This window comes from Chlorocebus sabaeus, chromosome 9 (genome assembly GCF_047675955.1).
Source record: "Chlorocebus sabaeus isolate Y175 chromosome 9, mChlSab1.0.hap1, whole genome shotgun sequence".
Lineage (NCBI taxonomy): Eukaryota > Metazoa > Chordata > Mammalia > Primates > Cercopithecidae > Chlorocebus > Chlorocebus sabaeus.
This window is the reverse complement of record NC_132912.1, coordinates 44926211-44940306: the sequence shown is the minus strand read 5'-3', so window position 1 is coordinate 44940306 and position 14096 is coordinate 44926211. Positions and strand designations below refer to the sequence as shown.

Below are 14096 nucleotides of genomic sequence, written 5' to 3'. Positions count from 1 at the left end.
CTTGCAGGAGTAAGGTGGTATCACACTGTCGTTTTCATTTGCATTTCCCTGATAATTAGTGATGCTTCTGAAGGAAAATATATACTAACAAGACAAACAGATGTTGAAAAGGTTTAAGAAAAATCTGATAAACACTAATTCTTAAATGGTTCAATCTACAGTCTAAAAGAGATCATTACAATCAACAGCAGAGGGACAAGATAAGTGTACATTATACACTTTGTTGCAATGTTTTACAATTTCTAAAAATCGTGAACATGGCTCCTGTTCAGAGCATAGCTCTGGGTGCTTCTGCATTTACAAACAGCATTGTGTAGAACTGGAGCTGGCTTCTGCCACCACTGCTTCTGGAGCTCACATCTGTGGAAACCTGCACATTTCTCTGCATATTCTCTGACCTTGTAATTAGAACTAGAGCCCCACCGGGTTAGCTGCTGGTTTTGAGAACAATTTAGCCGCCATTATAACGGAGCTAAGGGTTCATAATTACAAATTTTGCTCCCTTCAAGAAACCAGTTTATAGACTGATGACAGCAGTGATTAAGAGCACTTTAGCTTCTGCAGCTTTCAAAGTACTTCTATTTGTTTCAAATTCATTTCCTTTTAACATCCTTTGCTAAAATGGCTACTAGCGATATCACCATGACAACTCAGTTTCTACTATTAGCAAAGCAGTAATTTAGTAGCCATTTCAAAACCAACTGACCATCACTAGTGAGTCTCTTCTTCGAAACAAGAATCCTCAATTCACTTGTAAATATACAGTGTAGTAATTCTGAATGAAAATCTTTAAATATGTTTTTGGACTATATTATAGGTGTATATATTTACGTGGTATATAAAATATTTTGATGACTACAACGTGTAATAATCACATCAGGGTAAATGAAGTATCCATCATGCCTCAAGCATACTTTTGTTTTACAAATAATTCAATTACACTCTTTTAGTTACTGTAAAATGTACAATTAAATAATTCTTGAGTGTTGTCACCCTGCTGTGCTATCAAACACTAGATTTTGTTTATTCTTTCTCACTATATGTATGTACCTATTAACCATTACCCCTTACTCCTCATCCCCCAGACTACTTTTAGCAGCCTCTGCTAACGATTCTCCTACTCTATATCTTCACGAGTTAAATTGTTTGAGGCCGGGCTCAGTGGCTGATGCATGTAATCTTAGCACTTTGGGAGGCTGAGGCAGTTGGATCACGAGGTCAAGAGTTCGAGACCAGCCTGGCTAGCATAGTGAAACCCTATCACTACTAAAAAATACAAAAATTAGCCAGGCATGGTGGCACGCATCTGTAATCCCAGCTACTCAGGAGGCGGAGATAGGAGAATCACTTGACCCCAGGAGGTGGAAGTTGCAGTGATCAGACATAGCACCACTGCACGCCAGCCTGGGTGAAAGAGCAAGATTCCATCTCAAAAAACAAACAAACAAACAGTCTTAATTTTTAGCTCCCACAAATAAGTGAGAACATGTGAAGCTTGTTTTTCTGTGCCTGGCTTATTTCACTCAACATTTCCATCCATGTTCTTGCAAATAACAGGATATCATTCTCTTTTATGGTTGAATAGTACTCCATTGTGTATATGTACCACATTTTCTTTAGCCACTCATCTGTTGATGGACATTCGGAATGCTTCCAAATCTTGGGTGTTGTGAATAGTCCTGCAATATACATGAGTGTGCAGGTATCTCTCTGATATTCTGATTTCCTTTCTTTTCATATATATCCAGCAGTAGGATTGCTGGATCATATGGTAGCTCTATTTTTAGTTTTGAGGACCTCCAAACTTTTCTCCATAGTGGTTGTACTTAAATTACATTCCCACTAACCTTGTATGAGGGTTACCTTTTCTCTGTATCCTCACCAGCATTTGTTATTGACTATCTTTATAATAAAAGCCATTTTAAGTGGGGTGAGATGATCTCTCATTGTAATTTTGATTTGCATTGCTCTGAAGATTAATGATATTGATGTTGAGTATCTTTTCATATACCTATCTGCTATTCATATGCCTTAGTTTCGAAACAGGGTCTCACTTTGTCACTCAGGTTGGAGTGCAGTGGCACAATCACAGCTCACTGCAGCCTCAATCTCCAAGGCTCACGTAATTTTTGCACCCAAGCCTCCCAAACAGCTGAAACCACAGGCACGTGTCATCATGCCTGGCTAATGTGTCCTCTTCTGAGAAATGCCTATTCAGATATTTTGCCCATTTTAAAAAACAGATTGTTAGATTTTTTTTCTATGGAGTTCTTTGAGCTTCTTAAATATTCTGGTAATTAATCCCTTGTCAGATAGTTTTTAAATATCTTCCCCCATTCTGTGAGTTGTCTCTTCACTTAGTTGATTCTTTCCTTTGCTGTGCAGAAGCTTTTTAACTTGATGTGACCTAATTCGCCCATTTTTGCTTTGGCTGCCTGTGCTTATGAAATATTCAAGAAATATTTGCTGAGTCTAGTATCCCAGAGAGTTTTCCCAATGTTTTATTTGTTTCATATTTCAGGTCTTGGATTTAAATACATTTTTTAATTTTTAATGTTTTAAAAAATAGAGACAGAATCTCACTTGTTCGCCCAGGCTGGTATTGAACTACTGGGCTCAAGCAATTCTTCTATCTCAGCCTACCAAAGTGCTGGGATTACAGGCGTGAGCCACTGCACCCAGCTGAGATTTAAATCTTTAATCCATTTTGATTTGATTTTTGTATACTGTGAGAAACAGAGGTCCAGTTTCATTCCTCTGCATATGAATATCCAGTTTTCCCAGAATCACTTATTGATGAGACTGTCATTTCTCCATTGTATGTGCTTGGCACCTTTGCTGACAATGAGTTCACTGCAGATGTATAAATTGGTTTCTGGGTTTTCTATTCTGTTCCATTGGTTTATGTGTCTGTTTTTATGCCAATGCCATGCTGTTCTGATTACTATAGCTATAGAGTATAATTTGAAATCAGATACTGTGATTCCTCCAGTTTCGTTTGTTTTTTGCTCAGGATAGCTTTGGATACTCTGAGTCTTTTGTAGTTACATATAAATTTTAGAATTCATTTTTTATTTCTATTTCTGTGAAGAATGTCATTGTGTTTTGCAGACTTGTAGAGGTACCACATTGGTGGTCGGAGACCAGACCTGAAGGAATTCTCTGGATTAGCAGACAGGGACTCACTTCTTCCCTCACTTTCCCACAAATGAAGTCTCTCTCTCTGTGCTAGGCTGCCTGGGGCTCAGAGAGGAGCAATACAAGCACCCCTGTGGCCACCACCACCAGGACAGCACTAGATCTGAAGCTGGTACAGCACTGTGGCGGGCCAAGGCCTACTATAACAAGTACCTGCTGCCACTCAAGTCCCTGGGGCTCTACAATTAGCAGGTAGTAAAGCCAGCCAGTCTTCTGTCCTTCCTTTAAGTGCAGTAAGTTCCCCTGGTCCCTGGATGGGTTCAGAGGTGCTGTCTGGGAGCCAGGGCTGGAGTCATAAACTTTAGACATCTACCTGGTGTTCTGCTCTACCATGGCTAGGCTGGCACTAAATCTAGCAGGCAAATCCATTCCCACTCTTCCCTCCCCTTTGCCCAGACAGCCCAGGTGTCTCCACATACACCATCATCACAGTCCCATGGGGATTACTGTCAGGTCATCACTGATGCTCACTCAATGCCCAAGTGCTCTCAGTCAGCTTGTGGTGAATGCTGCCTGGCCTGGAACTCTTCAGGGCAACGGACTCCCCTCTGGCCCAGGGTAGGTCCAGAGATGCCATCCAAGAACCAAGGTCTGAATCAGGGCCTCCAACAGTCCACTTGGTGCTCTTCTCCACTGTAGCTGAGCTGGTATCTAAGCTCAAGAAAAATCCTCTTAACTCTTCCCTCAGCTTTTCTCAAATACAGGGAGTCTCTCCTCATAGCCACCACAGCTGGGAATGTGCTAGGTCACACCTGCAGCCAGCACATCTCTGAGGCTCACTCGAGGCCCATGGCATGTACTACCTGTTCACCACTGGTGATTCTTCAGGGCCCAAGGGCTCTTTCATCAGAAAGTGATGAATCCTGCCATTACTGAGTCCCTTTAAGGCGGCAAGTTCCCTTCTGGCCCAAGGTTTGTCTAGAGATGTTATCCCGAAGCTGGGACCTGAAATGGGGGTCTCATGACTCTGACCTCTCCTGCCGTGGCTGAGCTAGTATCCAAGTTGCAAGACAAAGTCCTCTTTCCTCCCCTCAAGTGGAAGAAAGAGGTCTCTGTCAGAGCTGTGAGCTGCACTGTCTAGGACTGGAGGAGGGGTGGGCAAGCACTCCCTAGCTGCCCCAGCTGCCGTCTCTGTAGGTCACATTCTCCTAAATACACCGTCTCCAAGCGCAGCACAGCAGTCCTTGTGGCCTAGACAGACTTCCAGGTTTATTAAGGACTCCAGAGTATTTTATCCCACAGTAGCCAGTAACCTTTCGCAACTCAAGTTCCACCCACTGGGATGAACAATTCCTCTCTGGCTAGGGCTAGTCTAAATATTTCCTGTGTGGGTGGGCAGTGGATGAGTGCAGTCTTGTTTTGCTTTCTGCTACAACAAGGCAGCACTGAATTTAGTGCAAAGTCCCACAGTTGCTGTGCTCTCCCTCCCCCAAGGATGTAGCCCCTCTCCTCACCACAGGTCCACTGCTGGGACATGGGGAAGGGGTGGCATCAGCAATTCAAGACTGTTTTTTCTACACTATTCAGTGCTTCTTTCAGTGATATGAAGTTAAAACCAGGTACTGTAATTGCTTACCTGATTTTTAGTTCCTATGCAGATGCTTTTTTTTTTTATTTAGATAGTTGATAAATTTACTATTCCTGCAGGGAGCACAATTGGCAGAGACTGCTATTCAGTCATTAGGCTCCACCTCTGGGACTGCATACATTCTGAAAGACAGTCTTAACTGCAGTAACAGGCAAATGTAAAGAAATAAAAATTAAAAATAAAAACAACAACCCCAAACCTCTTACCACTGTTTGTCATGATCTTGATCTTCATATGCTGCTCAATGTCATCAAGAGGTGTTCCTTCAGATTTCCCTAAGTGTCACCCACAAAGCCATTCTCGCTGTCTAGTGGACACTGTGAGAGCCTCTGCTGGAAATGCCTCCCTGGCTCTCTCTGCATACCAGCTCCAAGGCCCTTCCCTTTACAGCAGTCACGAGGCCAGACTGGAAGAAAGACCCCAGGAAGCTCCTGTTTCAGTATCATGTTGGTGCTATCTGTGAGCAGCCCCATGACTCAGCAAGATTTCTTGCACTCTCACAGGTAACACGGGGCCCCCAAAGTGCTGGTGTGGTTGTATGAGTGCCCTGGGAACCTCTTGAGTGTGGTGAGCACTGGATAATGCTCCAGCAATGTTTCGCAGACTGCCTGAGGGGGAACACTGGAACTTCTAACTCAACAGCCCAATTTCTAAACACATGCAACACTCCTTGGGGATTGGGGATGGGACAAGGGCACAGGGATCTGCGGCTATTCTGTATCTCAAGGTTTCTATAAAACAGAACTTCCGATAAAAGCAGGGGCAACACCAGCAAAAAGCAAATTCACAATGTGTAACTCGGGGTGAAACTACACATTTTTCACAGTCCAGAGGTCCTAGACCTGTGCTCATTACAAAGAGACTGAAACTTGCACACAGCTTTGAAAAAGTCATAAAGATATTCACTGTATTATTATGTTCTGCTAGTACACTGGTAAGATAATGTCAAAAATATTCACCAGAAAAATACTTTTCAACTTATGAGATTATTAAGACATCAATTTACCAAGACCTACCAGCAAACAATGAAAAATATGAACCGTTGTTCTAAAGCTGGATGGAAAAAGTATGTAGTGTTTACACCCATTTTCCTTATCTGCACAATGTAACCTTTAAAAATATTTCTTAAAGTGTTTAAGTTTATGGGAGCACACAAAGTACTGAAAAATGGTTAGAAAGTTCACAAAAACCGTACAAACTCACATTTCTTCAACTGTAATGTTCTCAAAGAGCTTACAGTAGTCCTCATTCCACACAGCCATATCACTCCAAACCTTGGAGGCAAGAAGAATGGCTCCCAAGACAATCCTCTTCCAGTTAGTTGGACAAATGTCGATATCAGCATAACTTACAAGTCTTTCTATGTAAATCTGCAAAACAGAGCACTGGCCTTTGATTTAGCTCAGTTTAAGTGCTGTGATAAGAACTCTTACGAATGACAGATATCTTCTGGTTTTGACCAGAAAGTAAGTGCTTATGCTTACGTTCTACAGAGATTTGCTCGATCAGGCCGAACAAGGGGACACATCACAATCGTAGGTCAGATACTTCTGCTACCTACTCTGCCCATGGAAATTCACAGCCCAATTTTGGTCACAAGAATGACTGTACATCTCAGCCAAGGGTATCATGAAGATAGGAAGTGTTGTCACCTTCACACTCATAAAAGACAGCACACATACAGGCCCAGTGTGGATTAAAGTCATTCAATAAATCCTTAAGTGCCTACCACATGTAATGTCTCACACGAAGCTAGTAGGTAGATGGGAATTTTACAAGTACGTCAAGCTTGAATATGTAAAACCGATGTGATAGTGAGCAAATATTAACTTCCTTTTCACAAAAACTCACCCTTCTGTGGCACTAGCTTAAAAAACTGCTGGTCAAGACAGCCTCCCAGTAGCTGCTGTACAGAGCAACATGGCAGGCACAGGTCTGTGGGGTTGTATACCATTCCCCATATTCAGTTGCTCACTTGATAAGAAATACATGTGTATAAAGGATGGTCCTTCTCACAGCCCCTATTTTTCACATCTTCATGTTCACTTCATAAAAATTTATTCTGTCTTACATCACCTGCAGCTTAGACAATTCTGTGGGTTTTAAGGTGGAAACAGCCACCAGTCTCTGTATCCCTGGCATTCCTCTAAACCTGCCAGGCAGTTGGCGAGACAATTCCATGAATTGCTTTACATCTATCAAACATCTGTCCTACAAAGAATTGGGCAAAGTGAACACCTGAGTAAAGATTAAAGGTGAGCTGTGACATGTTATTACCTCAGAGGGTGCTCTGCAGAGCTGTATGTCTGTGAGCTACTTGAACTCTTTACATCAAAACAGAAAGACAAAACTTTATATAAATAAGCAAGTTTATTCCTTGTCTGAAGGGTATCAGATGCAGAACACTGCCAGATCTGATACTGATCTGAACACTGCCAAACACAAGTATGTTTTCAAAAATAAATGGTTATTGAACATGACATTTTACAGATTCTGCTCCATTTCTCCCAAACTCTACGCTCTGAAATATTTCAAGAATGAACCTCCCTCCCAGGGTCCAACTGCGTAGGAATCAAGGACCTCTGAAACAACATAGCAAGCCCTCTACTTCCTGTCCCCTTTCCTGCTAAGCTGCTGACCTGCTGACACTCATCCATGCCACGTGCCCTTCTGGGTGAGTTTGAGAATTCTTTATTCCCACTGATGCCAACTCTTCCCTCAGTGCAGTTGATCCCATCTCACTTTTGCAGCACACTGTTCCCACAATCACCTCTTTCTGAAGAATTTCTTCCTCTCTACCAGAGATTTCCTCCAAATTGTGTTTCCTTTGTCCCCATCTCACTCCCCACTCCTCTCCAACTGTGTCCTCTCACTGGTGCTCACAGCACCATCCCCTCATACCAGCTCCTCATCTTCCATCTCTCCTTCAGCTACACTGCCTGTCCCTGCTGACATGACTCTTCCAAGGCTCCTCTTGCCAACAGGCATTTGTCTCTTGTGCCTTCATGCTGACAAAATAAAGGTCTGCATCCATTGCCATTTGCCTAGGTGTTGGGGCCAAATACCTGCATTTCTGTTCCCCTACTCCAATCTGTGTGCAATGCCTCTTATGTCTACCTTCACTGGTAGTCTGCATGGTTTGATGGTGACCCACAGTCTGTCACTGCTCACCTGTATTACCCTAGTTGCTTCTTAACCCTCTTCGCTGCTTCCACTCTGCCTCCCAACTATGGCTTACTGTCCCCAAAGCAGCCAGTAGAACATCTTCATTTAGAGCATGGCACTCCTCTGTTCAAGATCTACCACGAGCTTCCCATCAAACTGGACTAAAACCTTAACTTCTTCCTACGGCCTATAAGCCAAAGGGCACTGTGAGCTATGGTACTGCCTGTGGGGCCTCATCTCCACTGTTTCCCTCATTCTTCACTCTGACCGTGCTGGTCTCCTTGCCATTTGTTCCTCAAACACATGTGAAACACATTTCTGTCTGTCTTGGCAGTCATCCTGCTGCCTGCAATGGCAGCACTCTTACTCGTTGTTCCTTCAGTCAGGTCACTGTTCAAATGTCAGCTCTCTAGAGAGGCTCTTCCTTATCATTCTATCTAAAATAGTCCCCAATTACTCTGTAACCCTTTATCCTGCTTCCTCTTCCTGCTGTTTCATACTACCTGAGAAAATACTTAAGTTCCATCTTCCTAGAACATAAGCTCATAAAAGCAAGAACTGTGTTCCACCTGTCCTTTCCTCTACCCCAGCACTTAGAAGAGTGGCACAGAGTCAGCATCCAGTGAGAGTTCACGAATCAAGTCACTGCTTGGCAGCATTCAGCACTGTGACCACAGTTTCTCCTATCTTGAACTCTTTCTCCTTTTATCCTCTTCTGCTTTTCCTCTTCCCACTCTGGTAGCCACTCCTCTGGGTGCTTGTCCCTCAAATGATAATAGTCTTTACCGACCTATTTTCTGTTCACTTTATCTGTTTTTGAGACAGGATGTCACTCAGTTGCCCAGGCTAGAGTGCAGCCTCCACCTCCTGGGCTCAAGTGATCTTCCTGCCTCAGCCTGCCATGTGTCTGGTGCCACAGGCATGTGCCATCACGTCCAGCTAATTTCTTAAGTTTTTTTTGTAGAAATGCGCCTCACTTTATTGCCCAGTCTGCTCTTGAACTCCTACACTTGAGCAATCCTCTCAACGTGGCCACCCAAAGTGCTGGCATTACAGGCATGAGATACTGTACCTGGCCTCACTTTTTGTTTTCTTAAGATACGGGGTCTCGGCCGGGCACGGTGGCTCACACCTGTAATCCCAGCACTTTGGAAGGCTTAGGCGGGTAGATCACGAGGTTAGGAGATCGAGATCATCCTGGCTAAAACAGTGAAACCGTGTCTACTAAAAACACAAAAAATTAGGCGGGCGCTGTGGCGGGCGCGTGTAATCCCAGCTACTTGGGAGACTGAGGCAGGAAAATGGCGTCAACCTGGGAGGCGGAGCTTGCAGTGAGCCGAGATCGCACCACTGCACTCCAGCCTAGGCGACAAAGCAAGACTCCATCTCAATAAGTAAGTAAATAAATAAATAAATACATAAATACATAAATAAATAGGCTGGGCGCGGTGACTCACACCTGTAATCCCAGCACTTTGGGAGGCCGAGGTGGGCAGATCACAAGGTCAGGAGATTGAGACCATGGTGAAACCCAGTCTCTACTAAAAATACAAAAAATTAGCCAGGTGCGGTGGTGGGTGCCTGTAGTCCCAGCTACTCGGGAGGCTGAGGCAGGAGAATGGCGTGAACCCAGGAGGCAGAGCTTGCAGTGAGCCGAGATCATGCCACTGCACTACAGCCTGGGGGACAGAGCAAGACTGCATCTCAAAAAAAAATAAAAATAAATAAATAAATAAATAAATAAATAAATAAATAAAATGAGATACAGGGTCTCATCATCTGGCCCAGGCTGGACTTAACTGCTGGGCTCAAGTAATTCCCCCACCTCAGCCTCCCAAGTAGCTAGAACTAAAGGCATGAAACCACCATGCTCAGCTTGTCCAATTTCATTCTACACACTTTCTCGATAAACAGCTGCTGTTGCTCTTCATTCTGTAGCTCGTCAGATTCATGCTCTAGTCCTGTATACCCAAATGATGACTAGACTCTGCTACTGTGCTCTCTCAAAGGCACATCAAGCTTAGCCCACGTACAAAACTCTCCCTTTTCCAATCCAGCTTTCCCTCCTGCATCACCTATCTCTCTAGAGCTGGAAGCACCATCCTGCTTCCCTCTAGCATGTGCTAAGAGTTCCAAACGACCTGCAGCTCCTCGAGAAGGCCTGTATCTGGTCCAGTGCCCTTTCAGGGCTTTGATTCAAGTGCACAGTAGGTGCCTTCTCCCCTAGAGTCTAACTGGTTGCTAAAGAAGTATTAACCTAAGTATTTTTTCATTCCTTGCCATGAAGTTGACTTTCTTATACAGGTTTGTTGTGGGAAGGAGTAAGACTATTTTTAATAAATTGAACATAATTTATTATTTAAAATTATAGTTTTACAAAAGGAATTCTATAGGGATAATGTAAATGTAATGACACAGCTATGGTTTGGTAGACCGACTGGAACCACATTCCTGGGCAACTTCCTGAGCATGCACAGGTCATCAGTAGGGATAAATTAACACATATCATCCAAGGAACAAAGAATTGAAGGCAGCAGCTGTCACTGACAACATGTATCAGAATTGCCTGGGGATACAGCCTGGGACTCAGCTTAGAGCTACACCAGCATCCCTTCCTGCCCATCGGCCAGATGGTTTTGTTATTGCTCCCCATTCCAAGCCCTCCACATGCCCTGGATGTGTATGCACTGTGTTTACTGAAGTGCTGGGGGAGAAATCAGAAATCCCTTCTGTTGCCTTTAATAGCAATTGTTCTGTGATGAGAAAAGCAATTGTGACATTTTAAGCCATAATGATGATTCAACTGAAATGTATATATTTGCTTTCATAAGTTTATCTTAAAATTCTGAGATAATTTCAGAAACTTACTGTTATTAAAAAACAGGACCATACCACCCTGTTTACAAGAAGAATTTCTAAAGCTGCTTTATAAATAGAAAATATCTTACCAAACTGACGATTGCAAATTCAGCTGTTAGCCTTTTGGCTTTAAACAGAGTACGAACAAATCTGAAAATAAATTTGTGTTCAGGATCATACTTAAAATATTCCTCCAAAACCTCTTCTCGCTGAAAGAAGAAAAGATGCAATGTAAGTATCCACTGAAGAAAAAAACCTGAGGTGCTCTTAAGACAGCAGTGTTCACATTTGTGCCCATGTGTCACTTACGATAATTTTGATTGGTGAGATGTCTTTTAGTGTTTACAAAATGAACGGTGGGATCCTGAAATACCATAATGATTTAATACTCATCAACATTCACTTAAAAATAATATGAGTTTAAGCTCAGAAAAGTTTATGTTCTTTTTTATCCTTTCCCCCACATAACTCCATCCAAATGCAAGCTACTAATAGGCTTTAATGTCTTACTGACCGTATGTCATTCTTCCCTGCAATAAACTTTGAAAATAATATAGTTTTCTGTAACCATGAGGCTCTAAGCATGTGCTGATAAATACAATAGTCACTAGCCACATATAGCTACTATGTACCTGAGGAAGTACATTTTTAAATTTTTACACCATGTAAGTTGATATAAACTTAAATTCTTCTTTTTTTTGTTTGTTTGTTTGTTTGTTTGCTTTGTTTTTTTGAGATGGATTTTTGCCTTTGTTGCCCAGGCTGGAGTGCAATGGTGTGATCTTGGCTCACTGCAACCTCCACCTCCTGGGTTCAAGCGATTCTTCTATCTCAGCCTCCCGAGTAGCTGGGATTACAGGCACGTGCCACCATGCCTGGCCAATTTTTGTATTTTTAGTAGAGACAGGGTTTCATCATATTGGTCAGGCTGGTCTCAAACTCCTGACCCCCGGTGATCCTCCCGCCTCGGCCTCCCAAAGTGCTGCAATTACAAAGGTGTGAGTCACTGCACCCAGCGAACTTAAATTATTTTTAACCCTCTTCATAAAAATCATGCTTCTGTGTTAAAAGTATTTACATATACTTATATTGCTTGATACTATTGACAATTATCTTTTAAAAAGATAGGTTTTCTGTTATTTGGATAGTATATTTACTCACAATAGCTCACTAATTAAACATACCTGCAGATCAGTTCTTATTCCAGCATGTTCTTTTTACAATACTTTCAAAATAAGATGACTAGATGCCACATGAAATGGGGAGCAAGACTTAAAAAAAGATGCCTTTGACTGAGGGCATGAAACAGATACAAATCTGTGATGAAAATACAAACTCAGGCCGGGCGTGGTGGCTCACGCCTATAATCCCAGTATTTTGTGAGGCTGAGGTGGGAGGATCCCGAGGTCAGGAAATGAAGACCATCCTGGCTAACATGGTGAAACCCCATCTCTACTAAAAACACAAAAAATTAGCTGGGCGTGGTAGCGGGCGCCTGTAGTCCCAGCTACTCAGGAGGCTGAGGCAGGAGAACGGTGTGAACCCAGGAGGCAGAGCTTGCAGTGAACTGAGATCATGTCACTGCACTCCAGCCTGGACAACAGAGCGAGACTCTGTCTCAAAAAAAGAAAAATAAAGGAAAATATAAACTCAATAAAAGTGACACTTACTGGGCCGGGTGCAGTGGCTCATGCCTGAAATTCCACCACTTTGGGAGGCCAAGGTCAGGAATTCAAAACCAGCCTGGCTAACACGGTGAACCCCATCTCTACTAAAAATACAAAATCAGCTGGACATGGTGGCAGCACCTGTAATCCCAGCTATGTGGGAGGCTGAGGCAGGAGGATCACTTGAACGTGGGAGGCGAGGTTCCAGTGAGGCAAGATGGCACCATTGCATTCCAGCCTGGGCAACAAGAGCGAAACTCCATCTCAAAAACAAAAAACAAAAAACAAAAAACAAAAGTGACACTTACTGTAAGTGGGTGTAACCGTTCATCAAATATGCCCAAAGATCTATCTGCATCTCTATAAAATAAGAATGTGTATTACTTCAAAAACTGTTAATATCTTAGTATAATATCTGTTTAGTAAATAATGTCTTCTATGTGCCTATGTGCTTTGGTGTTTACTTCACCCAAGCAAACGGTTTTTACAAATTCTCCTTGATACTGACTTGCAGAGGGTTTCCTGACCTCTTCTTCCTCAGCACAGCCTGTCCTGTACTGTGAAGTCTTTTATACCATAACCAGTCAGAACTGCCTGTAAGTATTGACCCTTCCTAACAGGCAATGACAATAAACCAAACACATTTTCACTCCTCTAACCACACACTGAAACACAAGAACGTTTTACAAAGCAGTAGTGGTGGGTAATAATCTCTTTAGAACTTTAATGAAAGTAAATGTGATTCAGATTTGCTAGCTTCCTTTCATTTAAACTACTGAAAATAACAAATACATCATGAGAATATACTACAGGGAACTAAAGAGAAACATCAATTTCATTTAAAAATACAGCCAACCAGTGCAGTGGCTCACGCCTGTAGAATCCCAGCACTTTGGGAGGCCAAACCGGCAGATCACTTGAGCTCCTTTAGGAGTTCGAGACCAGCCTGGGCAACATGACAAAACCCTGTCTCTACCAAAAGTACAAAAAAAATTATCCAGGCATGCTGACACACGTCTATGGTCCCTGCTACTCAGAAGCCTGAAGTGAGAGGATTGCTTGAGCTGAGATTATGCCAATGGACTCCAGCCAAGTGACAGAGTGAAACTCAGTCTAAAAAACAGCTACAACTATCATTCTCAAAAATAAATGAAGTGAAGCTATCACTCATTCACAAGGAAATGTGTCACTCATGTCACAAGGAAAATAAGTATTTGTTTCCAATGATAAAATTTAAGCTTTCCTGAGGACTTTAAAAAACTTGTTCCTTCTACTGTAAGCTTGACAGCTTCTCAGTACTTAAAGACATTTTAAAATAAGATTGGTGGTTAAATTTAAAAAGTGATTTTTGACACAATAAAACATAAACCAATATTTTCCAAATAACTAATGCATATTATAAATGCAAGTATGTGGGGAAAAACCATTTATTGTGCAAGAATGATGGGTGAGTATTGAGAATACATTTGTGAATATGTAAAATGCCACTGTAACTAATTTAAGGAACTAGCACTTGTGAAGTTTTGATTTAGTATTAAAGAATACCCACAACTGTCTTAAAGCTTTAAAAATGCACCTTTTACCAACTATGTATTTGCATAAGGCTAGGTCATCTTATT

General features: G+C 42.3%; 1 protein-coding gene across 1 annotated transcript in view; it reads right to left on the bottom strand.

Annotated features, from left to right (window-relative positions):
• Positions 1-14096, bottom strand: part of LOC103215736 (cyclin-Y-like protein 2) — a 41504-nt gene that overhangs the window by 6504 nt on the left and 20904 nt on the right. The window contains exons 6-8 of the mRNA XM_007962395.3: positions 12786-12837; positions 10900-11019; positions 5990-6156 (exon numbers count right to left, since the gene is read on the bottom strand). Of these exons, the coding sequence (XP_007960586.2) occupies positions 5990-6156; positions 10900-11019; positions 12786-12837 (339 nt within the window). The remainder of the gene's footprint in view (positions 1-5989; positions 6157-10899; positions 11020-12785; positions 12838-14096) is intronic.